Genomic DNA, 16,030 nt, shown 5'->3' with positions numbered 1-16,030 from the left:
ATCTCAAATACCGCTCCAGTCAGTCAATTCCCTGGCAATGTTATGAACCAGCGCCCCCTGCCGGACTAGCCATTACGGTGTCCTCTCCAGGCTGGTTTGACCGCCTAACAGCCTGCGCCTGCGCAGGAAGCAAGCGCTCAGGCCCGCCCCTTAGAGGGTGTGACTTCCTTGGGTAGCTCTTCGGTCACGCCTACTTCCGTAGAGGCGAGCTACGTCTCGAGCACGTGACTTTGTTCCGGCCTGCCAAAGATGGCGGCGCCCAGAGTGGTAGCGTGAAAGTTGGTGTGGTAGTCGCTACCTATTCGTGCTGAAATCAAAAAAAGTGGGACCGTTCACCATGTCGCGACTGATCGTGAAGAACCTCCCGAATGGGGTGAGTAGAGAGACTGAGTTTGGGAATCTGAAATTGGGACCCAGCCAGAAGTTGGAGGTTGGGAGGGAGGTGCCTGGGGAGAGTTGAGGGGCTTTCTCTCTCGGGCAGGGTTCCCGGAGGATTCCGCAGGATTGTCGGCATATTCATATGACAGTTGGAAGAGACGGGTAGTGCCTCTTAAAGGTTTGACATCTGGCCTCTTGGTGCCCGAAACTTCTTTCCCAGGGAGATGCTAGTCCCCACGTTGTGTCGAATGCCTTGCTCCGATAACTCTCTTGTTCGATCACTTTTTTTGTTGATTTGTGACTGAATTAGACACTGCACCTATATCCCTCTTCCATTTGGGATACTGTCTGGGAGGAAAATGGGGTGTAATAGGCTGGGTACCTGCGTTCCAGTTCCCGGTTCCCGCTTTGAGGACAGCAGGAATGAATGGTTTAAGAAAACTGAGTGAGTGTGAAAGGCTTTAAACCACTTATCCAGCAAGTGGGGGAGGTGTGATCCAGTCATACTTGCCTTTGCTTAGAGCCCACAGAACCTGGCACGGTGGTAGGCATTCAATAAAAGCATCTTGAATAAATGAGTGAAAAAATAGTTGAATGTGTAGTGTCAGATGACTAGATGCCTTCTGCCCCAGAAGATTATCTGTACTTTTTTCACCGTGACTTCCATTGGATGGAGAGGCCCCTCCACCACTGGTGTGGCCAGTAAGCTCATTACCCAAATACACAGTGTACCATGTGGATGGCATGAGAGATCTGCACTCCTTAGAAAGAGTAAAAATATAAAGCCATTTCTGTTTCTTTTTTGTGGTTTTTTTATTTTACCTTTTTTTTCTCCATGGCAGGTTGGAAGCACTTATCATATGATTATCAAAATTAGGTATAAAATGAGAAGCTAAGTCTTTTTTTTAAGGGTCTTTTAACATTTTTTATATTTATTTGGCTGGGGGATCTTTAGTTGTGACATTTGAACTCTTAGTTGTGGCTCTGGGATTCAGTTCTCTGACCAGGAACCCCTGCATTGGGAGCGCAGAGTCTTAGCCAGTGGCCAGCCAAGCAAAGACTCTTGTTCTGTCCTGTCCTCCATCTCCAGGAGAAACTATCTTTATGACTGGCATCTCTTGACAAGTTCCTTATCTCAAAATCCTTAGTGTCATCACACAGTAAGCCTGCAAACTGTCAGCTACTACTACAGCTGTTTGTAACTAATTCTTTCATTCATCAGACAAGACATGCAATAGGAAGAGACACGCCATACTGAGAAGCAAAATGAAGTGGTAGTTGAGAGGGGAAGAAAGGGTCGCCATGCCAAAATCCTCATTCATCAGAGTGAGGCATCAAGAGATGCTGTCTAAAGCTGAAGGAAGGGTCAATAATAGATTTTTTTTTAAAGATTTTTATTTATTTGTTTATTTTTGACTGTGCTGGCTCTCCATTGCTGAGTGGGAGTTTTCTCTAGTTGCAGGACGAGGGCTTCTCACTAGAGTGGCATCTCTTGTTGCAGAGCACAAGTTCTAGAACAAGGGTTCTAGAGTAGTTGTAGTGCATGGGCTTAGTTGTTCCACGACATGTGGGATCTTCCCAGACCAGGGATTGAACCCGTGTCCCCTGCATTTCAAGGCAGGTTCGTAACCACTGGACCACCAGGGACACCCCCAATAATTGTTATTTTTAAAGTAACCTGTTTAGGGTAAATGATGAAAGAATTTAAAATAATAAATAACAGAGACTGGAAGAGAGGGATAGATGATGTAGGTTTCTTATCTTTCATAGTGGGAGTCAGCAGATAGTCTTTGGGGATATAAATAAGCCAAGAAATGAAATTGAGATCTCACTGTTGGGACATAGAGTGATGCTTATGAGGAGTCCTGAGAACAGGCTGTAAAGTTGCTTACTCCTGTCTACCACAATCAGCAAACACTGTGTAGTTTATCATATTCCTTATTTCACACATCTACTGTGAGAGGCATTTGTTAGGTGTTTACATTGTAGCAGCTGGCACAATAGGTCTGGTTAACCTCCTAGCAGCCCACAGGCCCGGAGGATTTCAGTGCAGCTATTCTGAGTCTTGACTTCCTCATTGATGAAGGCACTTGGTTAAGGCCACACACAGACAAGCGTTGGAGCTGGAGTTGGAACCAGGTGCCAGCCACAAAGCATGCTCGGCCACTGCCCTGCCTGAGGGGAGGAATCCCGGGGTCTCGGGTTCCCAGCCCATTTTGTCCCTTTGGCTCTGAGGCCTCCTGGCTCCTCCCTCACCATTCCTGTCCTGTCCTAGATGAAGGAGGAGCGTTTCCGGCAGCTCTTCACCACCTTCGGCACGCTGACGGACTGCAGCCTCAAGTTCACCAAAGATGGCAAGTTCCGCAAGTTCGGCTTCATCGGCTTCAAGTCCGAGGAAGAGGCCCAGACAGCACTGAACCATTTCAACAAGAGTTTTATTGACACATCCCGGATCACGGTGAGCGGGCATGGACCTCACCCCCACCTGCCTGTCGCCAGGGATGCCGTGGCTCTTTCTCTCCACGTGTGAGACCAGTGCCTGGCCCCTTCCAGACCATGATGCCTTTGGTCTTCCTCACTGTTCTCAGGTCCTCGTGCTTGTTAATCCCCTGCAGCATTTGCAGAAGCATTTTTCCCGAGTCTCTGATCCCCTATGTTGGGGGAGAGGAGCCAAGAATTTGTATGTCTCACGAGCTTACAGGTGATGGTGTTGCTCCTGTTCCCAAAATGAGAGGCACTGGTCTACATTATTCATCCCCTGCCCCTGGTCAATGCCCACCTGTGCTGGGTGTAGTGGCAGGTGTCGTCATCACCCTCTCTGTCTCTTGCAGGTGGAGTTCTGCAAGTCCTTTGGGGACCCGACAAAGCCCCGAGCCTGGAGCAAGCATGCCCAGAAACTGAGCCAGTCCAAGCCACCCCCAAAAGACAAAGACGCTGTCTCCACAGAAGCTAAGAAAGTGCGTGGACGGTCACTTCCAGCCATATCCCGGGTGTCAGCAGGGCGGTCACCCCGGGAAGGCAGGGTAGTGGGAGGGAGAGGGGCCCAGGAATCCCTCTTGGATGGTTCCTGAAAGCAGCCCTCCCAGGGCAGTGGGATTCTATCTCCTTTCATATGTGACCCTCACGCCCATGTCTTCTATTTACAGGACGACAAGAAGAAGAAGGTTGTAGGTGAACTGGAGAAGGTGGGTCTGTCTTGGTGACCAAGCCGAGAGTGGACAGCAAAGATGGACCCTTGCCTCCCATCTCCCCTTGCCAGATCCCCATAGCTCCTTCATCTTTCTGTCCAGTGCTGCCCTCCCCAGGACCAACCCAGCTGGCCCCGGGGGCCCTCTAGAGACTGGGGGGACATGGCCTCAGAGAGCGTGCTTACCCTCCCAAGAGTGCAAGGGTGAGCCCTCCCTGATCTTCTCTGTCTGTTCTCTCTTCTTCCCGCTTCTCTGGCACCCGCAGCTGAAAGAAGATAATGAGTTCCAGGAGTTCCTGTCGGTTCACCAGAAGCGGACACAGGTGGCCACCTGGGCGAACGATGCCCTGGATGCTGAGCCCTCGAAAGGGAAGAGCAAGGCAGACAATGATTACCTGAACTTTGACTCCGACTCAGGGCAGGAGAGCGAACAGGAGGAAGATGGGGAGAACTCGGAAGGTGAGGGTATGCCCCCCGCTATAGTGCGCGCCCTGCACCTGCCCGCACCTGCGCACAAGTGACCCGGGACCCCTTCAGGCTGGACCGGGGAGATAGCAAATCAGATGCTGCCCCATAGAGGGTTGATTATCCCTACCACGGGTTCGTCGGACTTGATCGATCCGGGTCCCTTATTCCGTCAGTGGATTACTCACTCAAGAATTGATTGAACACTTACTGTATGCCAGAGAGTGGATGTAGCAGTGAGCAAAAGACAAGAGAGTCTGCTCCCGTGGAGCTGTCATCCTGGTGGGGAAAGAAACAGTAAAGGAATCAGACTGATTCCTTTATTCAGTATTCAGTACATGATGTGAACATGAGTGCCGCAGAGAGAAGGCAGGAAGTGGGGGGTGGGAGAGGCCCCGGAGGAGGGTGGCCCTTGAGCAGAGGCGGTGAGGGATGAGCCTCTGTCCTCAGAAGGGGCTCACAGTGTAGCCATGAGGGGCTCAGCGTGGTGAGTGCAGTGATCGAGGGGCGGGAATCAACTTCGGTTGAAAGGCAAGGGAGTGAATTTAAGGTGAGTTTTATGACTGGTAAAGTCTCTGTGCAAAGCTGGGATCCAAAGGACTCAGTGGGAGTTGGGGGGACTCAGGGGGTGAGGGGTGAGGAGGGATTCCAGGCAGAGGGAAAGGCATGGCAGAGGGGTGGGAAGAGCAGGAGCCAGGGGGTGTCCATGTGTTCAGGACGGCTGCAGCAGAGGCGGCTGGCGGAAAAGCCAGTGAGCTCACCAGACCCCACGAGGAGTTTGGATTGCCCCTGAAAGAGCAGCTGGGATAAAACCCGAGCTCCTCATTAGGCTTGGAAGCCACCGGTGGGTCTGGCTCAAGGAGTAAAAATGCTCTCTAGGGTCTCAAAAAGTCGTGCAGCCTCACACTTGGCCGGTGAGAGAGCCCTCAAGTTTTCCACGTGGAGCATGGAAACTGTCAGAACTCCGTCATTTCAGTTATTTATCCAAGGGCTTGCCAGGCACCAGGGTAGCTTGGCAGGGGCTCCTGGTCACCGTGAGCTTGGCACCTAAGGTGTCACACCACCACGCTGTCTGCCACCCCAGCCCTCTGGTTTGCTCACAACCATCACCAACTCCCAGCCATTCCATCTTTCCAGAGGAGGAGGATGGCCTCGAACCCAAGGAACCCAAGGCAGCTGCGCGGAAGGAGCTGTCTGACATGGATTATCTGAAGTCCAAGGTGGTGGCGGCTGAGTCACCATCCTCGGAAGAGAGCGAAGATGAAGCCGTGAACTGTGAAGAGGGGAGTGAGGCAGAGGAAGAGGGTTCCTTTGCTGCCCCCGCCCAGCAGGATGGGGAGGCAGCCCCAGCCAAGGTGTGTGTGGATTGGGGTGAACTGAGGAGCCTGGGGAGGGAGGAGGTCCACCTGGGCCTCGCCCACCTTTCCTGCAGCCCCTTTGTGGGGGGTGTTACATCAAGGAAAGACAGTTCAGCAGCCCGGAGACCTACCTACCTTAAGTTCTTGCTTGCTGTGTGACCCCATGCAAGCACACGCCCTCTCTGAATTTGGTTCCTGTTGTTAACAGAGGGGCTGCCTGCCCCTCTAGAGTTGAGGGGGATGTAAACAAGCTGAAAAAGGATCCCAAATATACTATACTTAGTATTCAGTAGGAAGGTAGGCAGGTGTGAGCCCACGAGTAGATGAAATTAGATGAGCATCGATCTCATGTGAGGTTCAATACCTGGCATGTCGTTTCGTCACTGAATCTCATGGTAGTCGTGGGGGAATGGGGATTCTTGTCCCATTTTACAGGTGCGGAAACTGAGGCCCAGAGGAAGGAAGTGACTTGCCCACAGTCACGGCTGGGTAGTGGTGGGAGTCAGGACCCAGATCCAGGTCTGCCAGGTTCTGGAGTCTGTATTAAAACGTGGGTGCTGTCGTCTCCCACGTGAGGGTTCTCTTTGCTCAGGACAGCGTCCCACATCCTTTGGGTCTTCATTCCCTTTTCTCCTTCCTCCTCTTTCTCCTTTCTCTTCTCCCTCCTTTCTTTCTCTGCCTCTCATAATGGCTGCCTCCTGTCTGCTTTTCCTAAAAATACATATTCAAAAGAGAGAGTTGAGTGTGGCTAAGTCAGGGAACTGTGCGTTCAACTCCAAACTCTGACCTGGAGCAGCTCTGGGTCCTGAGGTGAAGTGCTTCTCCTCCGGCCTCTGACCTTCATCTGAGATGAGGCTCAGCGAGCCCTGGTCCCCGTGTCTGATTCCCAGGGCTCGATGAGCCTCATCTTAGATGAAGGTCAACCCCCATGCCTGAGTGTGCACTGGAACTCAGAAGTTGCAGGCTTCAGGGAGGGATCCCATAACTCACGCAGAGCAGCACCCCACAGAAGCACGTGACTCTTTCTGCAGTGGTGTTAGACCTGGTTGCTCACCTGCCTGGGATAGTTGTAAACTCTAAATTGTGCCAGAACAGCTCAGAGCAGGTTTCACCAGCAAATGAGTCCAAATCAGGGCAGGTTTTATTACCAAAGGAATTAACCCCCAAATTAGGTTTTTTTCAGAGTTGTTTTGATTCTAAAATTACAGAAGACATCCTGAACCTGTAACCCCTGTAAGGTTGTTTTACAGATTCAGGAAGACGGCTGTGTCTGCACAGCGCTCTGTACGATGTCTGGCACAGAGTAAGCCCTGAATCCATGCTGGCAAATGTCACCTGAGGGCTCCTTCCAAGTCTCTTGCCCCTCTGTGTAGCCCGGGCCCCTGTGAGCAGACCCCCGGTGAGCCAGTCTGTGGTTCCCACCCTCATCTTGGGGTCATATGAAGGATTGGCATCCCCTCCCCCAGGCCCTGGCCTGACTCCGCATCCCTGGCAGGCACGATGCTTCCGGCATCGCTCGTTTGCCTGGTGGCAGGGGTCTCAGCGCGCTCACTGGACCCCAGGTCGGCTCCTCCTGCAGCCGCACCTGGGAGCTCAGTGTGATCTTTTCTGCTCTCTGCCATCCCTCAGACCGAGAAACCAGCCAGCCAGAAGGAACCCACCACCCCCCACACTGTGAAACTGCGGGGCGCCCCGTTCAACGTCACAGAGGTGCGTGCCAGGAACCGGGTGAGGCCGGGAGCCCCTGGGCAGGGGGAGACGAGGTGAGGGTGCCTGGAGCCTCTGCTGCACAGGGATTTCGGGGGCGGTTGAGGACTTGAGCTGAAGGGAACTGGGGGCCGAAAAGGCTGAGACATAGAATCTTGGGCATCGTCAAGGTCAGGAAACAGAGACGGCTATACCGAGACAGAGAAAGACTGAGCTCCCTCATTGATCATCTGTACTAGGGGTGGGCAAACTTATCTCTGCTAAAAATTTTTTAAAAGGGACCAGCTAGTAAATACCTACGGCTTTGTAATCAGTCTGGTCTCTGTCACCACTGTTCAACCCTGTTGTTGTAGCAGAGGCAGCCCTTGATGACAGGTAATCCAGTAGGCATGGCTGTGTGCCAGTGAAACTTTATTTATAAAAACAGGCAGCGGGCTGTATTTGGCCTGCCTCCTATAGTTTGCTGGCTCTGAATCTACACAGGAGAGAACACTTTGTAAGTTTCCCTTCTTATGAAAGTAGTATAAAAGTTGAGTGTAGGAAATTTTGTTAGTGTAGCTAAAAAGTAAAATGACCTATCACTCGGATGACTATAGAAATTGCCAGCCAAACTGCCTTGAGAGAGGAGAGTGGTAACTAGAGGATATTAGGATGCAGGACTAATGACCTACAGGTCTGATTACTATTGGTGGAAAGACTGACCTTCCCAGGCAAATTGGAGCAGGCTCCTCCAACCCCCACATCTATATCCCATTCACTGACAACCACTAATAAATTCTGGGTGTATCTTCTTAGAGATTTTTTTTTCTTTATATACAAACACTGACTTATGTCTTTTCTTCTTAAAATGCAGTCCTACAGCAGGAACTATTTTGAAACTTCCCCCCATCATATTATGTCATAAATATTTCTGAATACTGAATATTCTGCTGCAACACCATTTTTCACGTTGCATACTCTTCTTTACTTGGCTGTGTCACATCTTAGTTGCAGCACGAAGGCTCAGTAGTTGTGGCATGTGGGCTTAGTTGCTCTGGGGCACATGGGATCTTAGTTCCCTGACCAGGGATCGAACCCAAGTCTCCTGCATTGCAAGGCCAGTTCTTAACCACTGGACCACCAGCAAAGTCCCCTGCGTGCTAGTTTTACTCTGGATGCACTGAGTTATATTCACTGCTGTTGCTGCTGCTGCTAAGTCACTTCAGTCGTGTCTGACTCTTTGCAGTCCCATGGACTGTAGCCCGCCAGGCTCCTCTGTCCGTGGGGATTCTCCAGACAAGAATACTGGAGGGGGTTGCCATGCCCTCCCCCAGGGGATCTTCCAGACCCAGGGATCGAACCCCACATCTTATATGTCTCATATACCCAACGCCCTAAACTGAGACATGGGGATTGTTTCCAGTCTTCTGCAGTTTTGAATAATGATGTAGTGAGCACATTTTTTGAGATCAGGGGTCAGCAGACTTTTTTCTATTGGCATCAGTTGGTGCACATTTTAGGTTTTTGTGGGAGTATGATCTCTTGTGCTTTTTTTTTTTTTTCCCTTATAATTCCTTGAAAATGTAAAAACCATTCTTAGCTTATAGGCCGTGGGCAGTATTTGGCCTGTGGGCTATCATTTGCCAGCCCTTGATTGTATAAATATTTTATAATACAAGCACCTACATGTACATTATTAAGGCTTGGATACAGAAGGTCAGTCACTCTCTGGAAGCTTGGCCAATTTATGCTCCCTTCAGCAGTGTATGAGAATGCCTGTGAACCCTGGGCATCCCTCTTTATCAGTGTGACGGGTCAAAATGACATCTCATCTTTCTAAGTAATTTGCAGAACTCAGTAGTCCTAAGAAAAAGATGGATTAATTGGCTAGATAACATTTAAAATTTCTCTAAGGCAACTTTGTATTATAAAATCAAAAGGCAAACAGCAGGCATTTATAACACAAACAACAGACAGAACTCATTTCTTTAACTTACAAACAGGTAAGTAGAAATTGGGAGCTGTGGATGACCCAGCAGAAAAGTAGACAGAAGCAAGGATGTCTTCTAAGAGAAAGAATTCAAATGGCCCAGAAAGATGCTTGAGTTCACTGGTAATTCAAGAAATACAGACCAAATCTGTATTGAAATGGGGAACAAAAACTTTTTTCTCTCCTCACAGAAAAATGTCATGGAATTCCTGGCACCTCTGAAACCCGTGGCCATTCGAATAGTGAGAAATGCTCATGGGAACAAAACAGGTGAGGCTGGGGCTGTTTCCTGGGGGGCTGGAGAGGCAGGTGCCTGGACCGGAAGGTTGGGACAGTCGAATTGTGGAGATGCTTTGAGGACAGTGATGGTTTATCCTCTTTGTGGTCCCTGCCTCAGTGAATGACAGTGCTCAGGACAGGGCCTGCCTCCTGCCCCCTGCCACAGGTATGAGGTTTTCAGCTGGGGAGGCGGGGCCCGGCCCCCAGGCCTGGGGGCTGAGGAATGACTGTGGCCTTCAGCCCAGGGGCTGGGGACCCCCAGGAACTGAAAACAAGAAGAGGCCACGATCAGATTCAGGATGGTCCCCGGGCTGGTGAGGGAGAGTCCGGGGCAGGGCCCGAGGAGCCAGGGGGGCTGCGATGGGGGCTTTTGCAGTCCCCAAGGGGAGGGTCTTGTGATTCAGACCAAAGCCCCGGCCTTTGGTGCAAATTACGGCCCTGGCACCTGCTAGCCATGTGTCCATGGGCACATCACTTAACTCAGGTTCCCCAGCCCTGGACCACAGATTGGGACACGTCCACAGCCTGTTAGGAGCTGCACAGCGGAGGTGAGCAGCTAGCGAGCAAGGGAAGCTTCATCTGTATTCACAGCCACTCCCATCGCTCAAATTACCACATTATCATGATATGATAATATTAGAGATAAAGTGCACAATAAACGCAGTGCGCTTGAATCATCTTGAAACCATCCCCACTCCAGTGGGGGCATTTCCAGTCTGTGCAAAAATTGTCTTCCACGAAACCAGCCCCTGCTGCCAAAAAGGTTGGAGACCTCTGTCTTAGCACGCCTCTAGAAAAGTGGGGAGGGGAGGCCTGTCTGCGGCTGTCGGGGTTGAGGCCTCTCCTCGGAAAGACTCCTTGGAAAGGCACCTGGTTCTTGGAAAGGCACCTCCTTGTTTGTGCCAGTCAGAGCCACGGGCAGTCACTGTGCAGGTGGCCCCTCTGGTGCCAAGCTGGGCACAGCCCTGCCACCACAGACGCTTGTCCGGAGAAGGCCAAGGAGCAGGCACTGGTCAGCACAGGGGTGAGGCTGGGAGGGAGGCCAAGTTTGCCCATGTTTGTGACTCCTATGGGCCGACATTTTCTTTCCAGAAAGCCAGGCCACAGGGTCGGAATGCTTCCTGCAGAGGGAAATTTGCCCTGGGGAGAGGGGAGTGGAAGGAAAATCTCTGAGATTTGGCAAAAACTGTAGGTTTCCCGCCACCGCTTCCTGCTGCTTCCCCCAAACACCTGGCACAGTGCGAATGTTCCTCCGTGGCTCCCACGAGTGTCTGCAGCCTCTGGACCTTACCTTTGTCATGGTCCTTTTGCAGGGTATGTCTTTGTGGATTTCAGCAGTGAAGAGGAAGTCAGGAAGGCCCTGAAATGCAACAGGGAGTACATGGGTAAGGATGCCCGCATGGTGGCAGGGGTTCTTGCAGTTACTCCTTAAGGTCATGTCGGGGGTCTGCTGTGCGCTGCTGGGCACTCACTGCCCAGGGCACTGAGGATAAGGCCCCTGCCTCCTGGGGCAGAGATCAGGCTGAGTTTCCTGTAGAGGAAACTTACATTGAGAGGGCAAAGAGAGGCAGTAACCACAGGGGCCATGCTGTGGACAGATGCAGGCAAGGGTCGGGATTGGAGGATTTAAATGGGATCTTGTCTGCTTGGACCACGTTGAGCTGGTGACTTTGGAGCAAAAGCTGGAGGAATTGAGAGAGCCACCTCTGGCTTTGTGGGGCAGGGCCATTCCGTTATAGGGAACAGCAAGTGCCAGGTCCAGACTTGGGAGGTCTCTGGACTGTATACAAGGACATGATCTCTGACCCGTCCCTGGTGTGGACAGGTGACTCAGATCCAGCCATCAACTCCTTGTGAGTTCATGAGTTCTCTTAGAGAAGGGAGTAACCTAAGGAGTCTTGCTCATAAGCCAGGTGGTAGGATTTATTGAGCACCTACTATGTGCGTGTAGAGGGAAGGTGGTGGTTGCAGTCTAATCAGGCGCTCAGAGCGATGCAGGGACACAGCTGAGGGCAGCACCAGGTGGCTCTTCAGGGTGGGGCTGTCACCCGAGATGACTCCCAGGGCAGCACCAGGGACCGGGCCCTGGAATCGGGAAGATCCAGCCCCGTGACCCAGGCCAGCTCCCCCAGGGCTTAAGCCGAGCTCGCCAGCCGAGTGACATTCAGGCCCAGCTTCAGCTGGGGCCGCCACCCTGGTGACCAGAGCCTGGCATGCGGTGCCATCTCCAGCCGCCTTTGCCATGGCCTTTGAAAGGCAGCGGCAGCGATGAGTCTGGAAGCTGGCAGGTTCCGGGCGTCCCCCCAGCCGGGCCCTGACGGCCTTTCCTCGCCCAGGCGGGCGCTACATCGAGGTATTCAGGGAAAGGAGTGTCCCTGCGGCCAAGGCACCCCTGAAGAATGGCGCCAAACCCTGGCAAGGCCGGACGCTCGGGGAGCACGAAGAGGAGGAGGACCTGGCTGACTCCGGGAGGCTCTTTGTGCGAAACCTGCCCTACACCAGCTCTGAGGAGGACCTGGAGAAGCTCTTCTCTAAATACGGTAGGGGAGCGGCCTCCGGCTTGCCGCACACGCCCACGGCACGTGGTCTGAGTCCCTGTATGCCTAGGCTTAACCTTGGGCTAATGACTTCCTTCTCTGGCCTCAGTTTTCTCATCCATAAAATGGGCTTCACGATCTCTGAGCTGCTGTCAGACAGACAGGATGTAGGTCGTGGAGCTCGAAGTCCTGGATAGCATCACAGCCACCTTTCATGATCTGAACCCAGACTCCCTTAGCTCTCGCTCATGAAAACTCAGAATTGATGGGGTTGGGTATGGTTTTCTGAGAAAACCCTGGTGTCCAAACCCTGACTGTGGTCTTGGAAGCCCACTCACTGTATGTGCGGATATGAAGTGCTCGCCATTCTGAATTCTGCTGTCTAAATAGTCCTGTTCTCAGACCGAGCATCCAGATAGGTTTGCCCGCGAGGGCTCTTTTCCTTGTCGTGGCTGCTAGCGTTATTTTGTCGGGCACGGACTTGAAGGCCCGTAATTCAGCTTGGCACACAGGGCTGTGCCTATTTGTAAGGTCATGGTTGTCATGGACCTTGGAAAGAAGGTCATGGAAGGAAAGAAGTAGGGGTACAAAGTGGTGGGTAGGGGCCAGGTCGAGATGCTTTTAAGATCCCCTGGAGGGGGATTTCCACTTCTGTTCAGAGATCAGCTGTGGATTGAGAAGGATCGGAGCTTGGTTGAGGCCCTGTCTCAAGGAGAAGGGAACCCTGAGTGGGATTCAACCATCTGGCCAATTGGGTGTCACGTTCCAGCCTGGGTCCTGCTTGCCAGATCCTCCCGCACAGGCCAGGGCCCTGGTTTACAAGGCAGGGCCGGCACAGAAGAAAAGGTGATCAGTAGACTCTTGTGTATCCATCTGGGGAGGAGGACGTGGTCACACCCAGGTGTTCACAGTGGAAAGTGTGTACTTTAACGTGAGCATTGTAATACTGTCCCAGCAGACACTTCTGAGACCCTGCGCGACCAGCAGACCCTGTTTAGTACATGACACGTATTAGTGCATTTAACCCTCCCTGCTGTCCTCTGAGCTGGAGACTCGGCACCACTTTACAGATGAGAAGACTGAGGCCCGTAAAGGCTGGTGGCTGGCCTGTGGCCCCCCAGGGAGTGGGTGGTAGAGGCAGGGCCCAGCCCAGGCACCTTGCTCTTGGAATGGACGCACGAAGGACACCCTGGCCTGTCAGGTGGGGGTCTCACGGCAGCCCCTCGCCACTGTCCTTCTTGGGCCCGGCAGCTGCTGCAGTTCCACGCTCCCTCTGGTTAAAACCCCTCCCCTGACTACTGCCCAGAATTTTTCTGCCTGGTGCTCAGGCCTGGCTCCAGCCTCGGGACACTGACGCCCTTCCTGCCCTCAGGTCCCCTGTCGGAGCTGCATTACCCCATCGACAGTCTGACCAAGAAGCCCAAGGGCTTTGCCTTCGTCACCTTCATGTTCCCAGAGCACGCCGTGAAGGCCTACGCGGAGGTGGACGGGCAGGTGTTCCAGGTGATGGCCCGTGGGCTGGCGGGTGACTGGTGGGCCCAGGTGGTGGGAGGAGGCCGTGAGTGTGTGTGCGTGTGCAGGCACGGACGTGCACCCCAGCTTGTAGGGACGCACACCCGATGCCCGTGAAGCCACCTCCTGATCTGAGCTGCTGGGAGGGGTCCCCCCCAGGGGCAGCATCTGTTCAGTTCTGGTCCCTGATTTAGCGCCTGGAGGAGCGCCTGGCACATAGTAGGCCTTTAAAAAGTGTTTGTGGATTAAATGAACATGCTCTCCAGCTTGAGAAATACCACTTGGAGGAGGAATAAGGAAGGAAAGAGTTTTGAACTGTCATTGAAATGCCACAGTATAGAATGTAAGGAGCTTCTCTTTTCCAAGTAACGTGCTTGGCACACACGCCTCCCTTTCCTGTCGTTCATTCATTCGTTCATGATGTGTTGATCCCTGTGGCTGCCAGGCCGGACCTGATCCTTGCCCATATGGAGCTCACATGCTCACAGAGACAGGGTGGGGTGGAGAGCCCTACAGGTATTACTCCCAAACTCAGCATACTCTTTGAGGCGGTGTCAGGCCCCTGTGCTAACCTCGTGGGTATTCTGCCCAAGGCCCCCGTCTTATGACAGAAGTCTCAGCGCTGGGTCCAGCCCCCTCGTGGAGAGGCCAGCATCCCCCGGGCAGGATGTAGAAGCACTAGCCCCCTGCCTGTCCTCACCTCCTTCCTCTCGTCCCCCCTCCAGGGCAGGATGCTCCACGTGTTACCATCCACCGTCAAGAAGGAGGCCAGCGAGGATGCCGATGCCCCAGGATCATCGTCCTACAAGAAAAAGAAAGAGTCCAAAGACAAAGCCAACAGCTCCAGGTCCGTACCTGCCTCCGACCCGGGCTTCCCTGCTCTCGTCCCTCCTCTCCCTGCCCCCTGGGCTCCCAGCTCCTGTGGTGGCCTTAGCCCCTCATCTGTAGCCTTGTTGCGCCTGTTTCCCCATCTGCAAGATGGGGAGGATCAGTGGTGCCTCACTCTCGTGGTGGTGTAAGGACCAAGTGAGTGAATGTGAGCAAAGCACTTGGTCCCTGGTGCGGAGTGAGCGCTTGACGGACTTGAGCTGGTGTTAATATCATCATGGCTCTGTTGTCTGCAGGCCCTGGGGGTTTGGCCCACACCAGGTAAGACGGAGCAGGAGGCGGCTTTGGGGACTTGGGGAGGCAGGCCCAGGAGCTCCTTTCTTACAGGCTTTGCATCTGAAAAGAGCTTCCCCCATTCACCGTCCGTCTGATCTCTCTGTCCTGCCTCAGCTCTCACAACTGGAACACACTGTTCATGGGTCCCAATGCAGTGGCCGACGCCATTGCCCAGAAGTACGGCGCCGCCAAGAGTCAAGTGTTCGACCACGTGAGTGGGCACCCCGTCTGACGCGTCCCCTACTCTGGGCAGGGGAGGAGGCGCCCTGCACCAGCTCTTGGGGAGTGGTTCTGGGCGGGAAGGCAGCAGGGCCATGAAGGGAAACAATCCAGCTCTTCTCGAACCTTCCAACAGAGGAGGACGTGAGCTCATTAATCGAGGCACCATGCATTGACTTGAAGAAAGCTTCAGCCAAGTAGGGGGACAGAGTGGGAGCGAGCGGGCTGCCCAGGGATGAGACATTCCAGCAGAAACTGAACGGAGGGTGGAGCTGAGTCTGTATAGAAGCCCCGAGGCGGGAATGAGCTTGACATGAGATCCTTACGTACGAGTGGAGGGGTGAACGTGGGGTCCTTGATTCACCCCAACAGACGTGGAACCCAGAACCATCAAGTCAGAGCGGGCATCCATGGGGAGCATCCATAGGGTCTCGCTCCATCCATGCCTCCTCCTCAGACTGTTAGGAGGTGTGACAGCTGACCTATCACCTGCCCGACAGCCGACAGGGCATCTTCCCTTTCCCTCCTGCAGGAGACCAAGGGCAGCGTGGCCGTGCGCGTGGCCCTGGGGGAGACCCAGCTTGTCCAGGAAGTGCGACGTTTCCTCCTCGACAACGGGGTCTGTCTGGACTCCTTCAGCCAGGTGGGTGCCCTCCTGGATGCGGGTCTCAACATCAGGGGACGTGGGCAAGGGTTGGAGGGTCGGGTCTGTCAAAGACAATCATCGTTGACTTTGCAACTGTCAGTTAAAGTAAGAAAGATCATTGGCTCAGACTCCTGGCCTGTTGGAGCTGGATGGTGTCTCTTGGGGGCTGGTAGGCAAGACTTTCTGCACACAGGTTGGGTGTGTGTGTGAAAGTCGCTCAGTCGTATCTGACTCTTTGCGACCCTTTGGACTATACAGTCCTTGGAATTCTCTAGGCCAGAATACTGAAGTAGGTAGTAGCCTTTCCCTTCTCCAGGGGATCTTACCATCCCAGGGATCGAATCCAGGTCTCCTGCATTGCAGGCGGATTCTTTACCAGCTGAGCCACAGGGGAAGCCCAAGAAAACTGGAGTGGGTAGCCTATCCCTTCTCCAGCGGATCTTCCTGACCCAGGAATCAAACCAGGGTCTCCTGCATCGCAAGGCGGATTCTTTACCAACTGAGCTATCGGGGGCCCTTACACAGGTTGGGTGGGAGCCCTAAGCATCCTTCATCCTGTCTCTCCCCTGCCCTGCTAGCACCTTACTAAGAGCACCTGTGGTGTGTTTG

General features: G+C 53.2%; 1 protein-coding gene across 1 annotated transcript in view; it reads left to right on the top strand.

Annotated features, from left to right (window-relative positions):
- The first annotated feature begins 219 nt into the window (after positions 1-219).
- The window catches only part of RBM19 (RNA binding motif protein 19), a 120,389-nt gene continuing 104,578 nt past the window's right edge, over positions 220-16,030 (top strand). The window contains exons 1-14 of the mRNA XM_043439837.1: positions 220-373; positions 2,654-2,836; positions 3,210-3,335; positions 3,525-3,563; positions 3,832-4,024; positions 5,168-5,385; positions 7,018-7,098; positions 9,256-9,334; positions 10,657-10,728; positions 11,680-11,883; positions 13,253-13,383; positions 14,118-14,239; positions 14,671-14,767; positions 15,308-15,418. Of these exons, the coding sequence (XP_043295772.1) occupies positions 338-373; positions 2,654-2,836; positions 3,210-3,335; positions 3,525-3,563; positions 3,832-4,024; positions 5,168-5,385; positions 7,018-7,098; positions 9,256-9,334; positions 10,657-10,728; positions 11,680-11,883; positions 13,253-13,383; positions 14,118-14,239; positions 14,671-14,767; positions 15,308-15,418 (1,692 nt within the window). The 5' untranslated portion in view covers positions 220-337. The remainder of the gene's footprint in view (positions 374-2,653; positions 2,837-3,209; positions 3,336-3,524; positions 3,564-3,831; positions 4,025-5,167; positions 5,386-7,017; positions 7,099-9,255; positions 9,335-10,656; positions 10,729-11,679; positions 11,884-13,252; positions 13,384-14,117; positions 14,240-14,670; positions 14,768-15,307; positions 15,419-16,030) is intronic.

This window comes from Cervus canadensis, chromosome 1, assembly GCF_019320065.1.
Source record: "Cervus canadensis isolate Bull #8, Minnesota chromosome 1, ASM1932006v1, whole genome shotgun sequence".
NCBI lineage: Eukaryota > Metazoa > Chordata > Mammalia > Artiodactyla > Cervidae > Cervus > Cervus canadensis.
Note: the sequence above shows the minus strand (reverse complement) of the source record. Positions and strands in the feature narration are given on the sequence as shown.